At 38.2% G+C, this 7,110-nt stretch overlaps 1 protein-coding gene across 6 annotated transcripts in view; it reads left to right on the forward strand.

Annotated features, from left to right (window-relative positions):
* The window catches only part of ZCWPW2 (zinc finger CW-type and PWWP domain containing 2), a 139,343-nt gene extending 138,125 nt beyond the window's left edge, over window positions 1-1,218 (forward strand). For all 6 annotated transcript variants that reach the window (XM_075587002.1, XM_075587005.1, XM_075587006.1 and 3 more), the window contains one exon: window positions 772-1,218. In XM_075587002.1, the coding sequence (XP_075443117.1) occupies window positions 772-948 (177 nt within the window). In that variant the 3' untranslated portion in view covers window positions 949-1,218. The remainder of the gene's footprint in view (window positions 1-771) is intronic.
* Window positions 1,219-7,110: the final 5,892 nt, after the last annotated feature.

Consider the following 7,110-nt stretch of genomic DNA (forward strand, 5'->3'; position numbering starts at 1 on the left):
GACAAATTGTTAACCAACACTTTTTTTGTTGGGCTCTGACATAATTAGTCATAAATATGAAGGAGCCGTATAGAATAAGATTACAGTGAAAATTAAAATGTATCTAATTTATTTACAAGAAAATAAATAGTTTAAAGTTACTGTTACTTCTATGCTAATTCAAAACAATGATATAAGTCCATTTTATTTACATTTCTTGCTTTGGACTGCCCCCTTAAATATATATATTAAACATGCTAACTGTATTTATGCCATGCAGTACTGTATGTCTGTGCTTGGCTATTCTGTCCTTTAGCATGTACTTCAAATATAAGTAAAAATTAGATGTAAAATGTGCTGTATTTGAAGAACATTCTTTAGGTAGCTTGGGGTAATTGCCAGCTGACAATAAAAGTTGTATTACAGTTTTAAAATGTGCAGTAATTGTTCCATATAATGATATGGTAATGCAGGCAGGGGAAATGACTAAATTCACTTAATGGAACAATCACTTTTCTGCACACAATCCCTAGTCTCTTGAAATGCATTTGTTCAAGCAGATCTACTTGCTCCATTTAGTGAATTGACTATAATCTCAAGTACCATGGTAACTTGATGTTTATGTCGGGACACATGTTCTGATGAATAACTCCCTTATCTTCCTCTTCAATTCCCATAATATTATATTTATATCATATATATTAATCTAGAATATATTATATACAATATATAAACATATATGTTTCATTTTTGTACGTAGATTGCTATGTATTCATTCATTATTTCCCCCAGAAAATGGTTTTAAACGAAGATATTTTTGAAGATTGCTCAGATGACGAAGACTGCATTATTATTGATGGGATAACATTTAAGACTGGAAAATGCATTGAAGCTATAACAGACAATTTTGAACATATAGATACTTTAATGTCCGAATTGTCGGATACTGTATATTTTAGTTTAACATAGTATAGAGAAAATTATTCCAACAAAACAAACAACCCTTGCAATCAGATGGTTTATGTTAGCTTTCACTGTTAACTTAATAGAACAGGTGCCATTATTGAAGTATTAATTGTTGCAACAAAAGTAATTGCTCATAAAACTAACATGCACGTTCATTGTTTAATTCTTTTTTATTTTGTAATGGTTTACTGTTGGAAAATAAGCAATGCTTTTTTTATTTGAATGCATTTCTTAGTGTTAATTGTGCACAATAAACAGGCTTAAGAAGCTTAATCATGTGTAGTTTTTTTTATTTGAAAGATGTCCAGTAAGAATTAGTGTGTTTAAAATGCTAAAATACTTTTGCTAGTATTTCCGTTTGTTTTAGCTTGTTTTCAATTAGCAACATAGTGGGTGGGACAGCACTTAGTGGGTACCATAAATTGTAATTACAACAACATAAGTTTTGTTTAGTGTTTTATTAGTTTACAGATTAGAAAATATTCAAATGGTTTTATTCTAACATTTGCATTAATATTTAGTATTTTCTGTATGGCAGTATAGGATTCTACTCTGTTGAAAGAGTATAATATTTTTTTTAATGTAAAATCTGTTTCAATAAACTAGACTAAATGGTTATTAAATTATATCTTTAAAATACTAAACATAACATCTGCTGCATGGAAATATGAAGGTCATCTTTCTAACTTGAATTATTTATTTGTACATGTAAAGTATGGAACTTTTATCATTTTTACAGGCTGCTTGTAAAAACTACTTGTCAATGTAAACAATGAAAAATTAAAAAATATGAAAATGTATTAGTTATGAAGAAAATATAATCTTGGCCAACAAATCTAGAAACTTTCATATTGCATTTTTGTTTTCTGCTTAGTGATGAGAGCTATACATACATGTATACTGTATTTTATTTGATATTGGTAAATGAGCAGCTAACATATTTCAACATGTCAGAACAACTATATTGGCACTGACCTACTGTAAGCTTTGATTTTTTTTTTTGCTATTATGTACAAAACATTGTTGACAACATGTACCCTTTTGTTACATTGTTCTTCAATTAGGTCCTCCTTTTTGCCTTTTAAAAATGACATGTTTTTGTGGATTTTGACTTGGAAAAACACTTACTGTGCCTATCACTTCCATTCTGGACAATTACTAATTATTATACTATAAACCTAGTGTTCTAGTGTGCTTTTTTCCATTTTTCCATTGAAGAATTATGCTGTGGCAATATATTTTCCATATAACATACTCCATTATGCTATATGGAATGACACAGCTTTTTTTATACAGCCAAATCAGATAGAAAGAACTATTGAAAATCATAAATACTGTATATATATAAAAAAAAAAACATATAATTTCAGTGGAAGAAGATTATGTGGCTATAAACAAAACTTTCCAATACAATTCTTATATCTTTTAAAACTCTTAACATTTGCCCTTTTAGGTTTTTCATAAAATAAACCCTAACCTTTTTCATGTTCTATCAGAATTCGTCTCACTTTCAGGTTATAAAATTAATCATTCCAAATCCATGGCCCTTAGTTTAAACCTCCCTAAAGAATTAGTAAAATTACTCCAACTAAATTTTGACTTTAAATGGAATGCGAACCATATTAAATATCTAGGGGTTCAACTAACAAAAAATTATTCAACTTTATACAACGCAAATTTTAAACCCTTTTTTGACCAGATAGTCAAGGACTTAGCTACTTGGAACCCATATATAATATCTTGGTTTGGGAGAATAACCACTATTAAAATGAATATTTTACCTCGACTGAATATTTTGCCTCGACTCCTCTATCTCTTTCAAACTCTCCCGGTTAAAATCTGTCAGAAAGATCTAAATAATATTCAGAAGAAAATTTTGAAGTTTGTCTTGCAAAACAGGCGACCTAGAGTTCGCAAAGATATTCTTTATAAGTCCAAATTAGAAGGAGGCTTAGCTCTTCCGAACTTACAAAGCTACTATAGAGCAGCTCAATTAGGGCAACTTGTTAGCTGGCATTCAAACCCAACCGAAAGGAGATGGGTCGAGATAGAGGATTTGATTTGTTCCCCATGCAAAATAAAAAATCTTCTCTGGCTCAACAAAAAGTCTAGACCACCCGAGAGAATATCCTTTGCCTGTAATCTCTGGGACTCCCTCAAATCCAAGTTTCATCTAACCGGTACCCCTTCCCTCATGCAACCACTATTTTCGGACCCCTCCCTTCCTTTTTACACAGAAAACCCGCTCTCCCATACCTGGGTTCAAAAAGGACTCACGAGAGTCAAGGATATTCTCACTCAAGGGAAAGTCCCCCAACTCGCTTCTTTACAAATGAATCACGACATCCCCTCTTCCGATTTTTTCAGATTTCTCCAGGTTAGGCATTACATCCAATCAGTCTACAAATCAAGCCAGCCCCATGCTTTAACTCTGTTTGAGGACTGGTGTCTACAACAGCCCCACACAAAGGGCATTACCTCCAGAATATACCAAAGTTTATCCTCTATCAAGAGCAATCAAACCCCTGATAACTATATGGTATCCTGGGAAAAAGATCTTAACGTCTGTATAGATCTCGATACTTGGAAAGACATCTGGGAAGCTGCCTCTAAAAATTCATTGTGCGTTGTAATAAAAGAGAATATTTACAAGTTAATATTCAGATGGTATATGACTCCTGCCAGGCTGCACACTTTTCTCCCAAGGGTCTCCCCTCTGTGTTGGTGTGGTTGTGGTGAAGTGGGGAATATTCTGCATATATTCTGGTCATGTCCCAAAATCCAACAAACATGGACGGAAGTGTTCACCTTAATACACAAGACCCTAGAAATCACTGTCCCACATGACCCAGTATATATATATTGCTAGGCAAGCCAATGGCCAATATTCCCTGAAAAAAAGCTAGAGTACTAGCCCAAATGTTAAATGCTACACGGTGTACAATTGCCAAAAATTGGAAACAACCTGCCCCCCCATCCTTAAACCAAATAAATAACACAATTTGGCATATAGTTTATATGGAAAAACTCTCAGCCTATCTGAACGGCTCTACCTCGCAATTCTCTGAGATTTGGGCTCCCTGGTTTCGCTATGCAGGTATATCCCCATATATAGATTAGAATACTTGGAACATAGTGATATATGTGATAATTAAATTGTTGTGTACAATGCTATATTTTTACAAATGCTACCCCTTCCCCCCTCCCCGACCCCCCTTTATCTGTTATGTTTTGTTAATTTTTCTTTCGTACTGTATGTAAAAAAAAATGCTCAATAAAAATTTAAGTAATTAGTAAAATTACTCCAACTAAATTTTGACTTTAAATGGAATGCGAACCATATTAAATATCTAGGGGTTCAATTAACAACAAATTATTCAACTTTATACAATGCAAATTTTAAACACTTTTTTGACCAGATAGTCAAGGACTTAGCCACTTGGAACCCATATATAATATCTTTGTTTGGGAGAATAACCACTATTAAAATTAATATTTTACCTCGACTGAATATTTTGCCTCGACTCCTCTATCTCTTTCAAACTCTCCCGGTTAAAATCTGTCAGAAAGATCTAAATAATATTCAGAAGAAAATTTTGAAGTTTGTCTTGCAAAACAGGCGACCTAGAGTTCGCAAAGATATTCTTTATAAGTCCAAATTAGAAGGAGGCTTAGCTCTTCCGAACTTACAAAACTACTATAGAGCAGCTCAATTAGGGCAACTTGTTAGCTGGCATTCAAACCCAACCGAAAGGAGATGGGTCGAGATAGAGGATTTGATTTGTTCCCCATGCAAAATAAAAAATCTTCTCTGGCTCAACAAAAAGTCTAGACCACCCGAGAGTTTCAAGAACCCAGTGATATCCTTTGCCTGTAATCTCTGGGACTCCCTCAAATTCAAGTTTCAACTAACCGGTACCCCTTCCCTCATGCAACCACTATTTTCGGACCCCTCCCTTCCTTTTTACACAGAAAACCCGCTCTCCCATACCTGGGTTCAAAAAGGACTCACGAGAGTCAAGGATATTCTCACTCAAGGGAAAGTCCCCCCATTCGCTTCTTTACAAACGAATCACGACATCCCCTCTTCCGATTTTTTCAGATTTCTCCAGGTTAGGCATTACATCCAATCAGTCTACAAATCAAGCCAGCCCCATGCTTTAACTCTGTTTGAGGACTGGTGTCTACAACAGCCCCACACAAAGGGCATTACCTCCAGAATATACCAAAGTTTATCCTCTATCAAGAGCAATCAAACCCCTGATAACTATATGGTATCCTGGGAAAAAGATGACCCAGTATATATATTGCTAGGCAAGCCAATGGCCAATATTCCCTGAAAAAAAGCTAGAGTACTAGCCCAAATGTTAAATGCTACACGGTGTACAATTGCCAAAAATTGGAAACAACCTGCTCCCCCATCCTTAAACCAAATAAATAACAAAATTTGGCATATAGTTTATATGGAAAAACTCTCAGCCTATCTGAACGGCTCTACCTCGCAATTCTCTGAGATTTGGGCTCCCTGGTTTCGCCATGCAGGTATATCCCCATATATAGATTAAAATACTTGGAGCAGAGTGATATATGTGATAATTCAATTGTTGTGTACAATGCTATATTTTTACAAATGCTACCCATTCCCCCCTCCCCGACCCCCCTTTATCTGTTATATGTTTTGTTAATTTTTCTTTCGTATGTAAAAAAAAAAATGCTCAATAAAAATTTAAGTAATAAAAAAAAAAAAAAAAAAATATCACAAATGGGTGTCTCACAACATATACTATCTTATATTCAGGGCTTGATGAATTTAAAAAAATGCTAGTTCCAGACAAAAAAAGGGACTCCTGCCCACCTCCAATTTTTTAATTCAACTGTATGTAACGGAGTGCTCACCACAAACATGGCATGACCGCGAGGCCGAGGTGGGGATAGATATATAACACCACCCGCAGCCGCGAGGGCGCGTCTGGAGTGTAGATTAGTCGTGGTAGCCGGGTCGGGGTTGGAGAGGTAAGGATAGTCAAGATACTTGCCGAGGTCAGTGTTGGAGAGGGAAGGATTGTTGCAGGTAATTAAGCCGTGGTCAGGATTGGAGAGATGAGGATAGTCGTGGTACGTTGCCGAGATCGGGGTTGGAGAGGCACAAATCGTCGTTGGTAGCGGGGTCGGGAGATTAGAAGAGCAGAATCCTACAAATAGCCTGGGTCAGGAACAGAGTTGCTAGGCACCAAGATTCAAGACACGACTGTGGGGGCAAAGGTAGCAGTGAACACTTCGAAACAACTAAGGTTTATGCTCAGCCAATTAGCTAGTGGGCCGGCGGAGCTTATATAGGGGAGCGGAACCAATGAATAGACAGACAGAGAGGCGCGTCATCAGTGCATGCTGTGATTGGCTGTAGAGGTGCAGGAGACAGGTTTTTGAAGGATTGCTGACGAAGATTGATGATGCGGTACATGCGCACATTGAACGTGCATCATGTACTTGTGGTGCGCGCCAATAATGCCAGCACACGGGCGCAACCTGGAGGCAGGGCCAGGAGATTCTGCATTTACCCCTGCGCGTGATGTGCGCGCGCCCGTAGTACGGCAGCTGGTGGTGGCTGGCCCAGATGACGTGTTGCTGGAGGAGGAGGAAGAGGAGCACCCGGTCATGGTCCGGGGCAAGCGGGGAGTGCGCCGAGGGCAGCGTGACTCACGAATCCTTACACTGTACAACTGAGCGTACCCATGAATATATATAATACACTGAATTATATATATATATACAGTGTTCGACAATTAATGATAACCACACGCCCGTGGCGTGTGGATTTAGGCCGCTGGCGAGTGGATTTAGGCCGCTGCTGCGGCTCTATGAATTCCCCTGCTCGCGCCAATTTTTTTTAAAATAAATAAATAATCCCCCTCCCTGATTGGCCTGACGCGGGGAAGAGGGCCGGCTGGCAGCTCTGGGTCAGCCCCAACCCCCCCTGCCCCCGATCCCCACTTGCTGCCCGGGGCGGGAGGTAGGCTGGGGGGGGTCCCGCGGCTGCTGCCCAGGTGCTTCCCCTCTGTCCCACGCTCTCTTAATGGGAGCGGGGAAGCAGGCTGGCAGCACTGGCTGCAGCATGCGCACGCGGGAGGTAGGCTGGGGGGATCCCGCAGCTGCTGCTGCCCAGGC

This window comes from Ascaphus truei, chromosome 2, assembly GCF_040206685.1.
Source record: "Ascaphus truei isolate aAscTru1 chromosome 2, aAscTru1.hap1, whole genome shotgun sequence".
In the NCBI taxonomy this organism is placed as follows: Eukaryota; Metazoa; Chordata; class Amphibia; order Anura; family Ascaphidae; genus Ascaphus; species Ascaphus truei.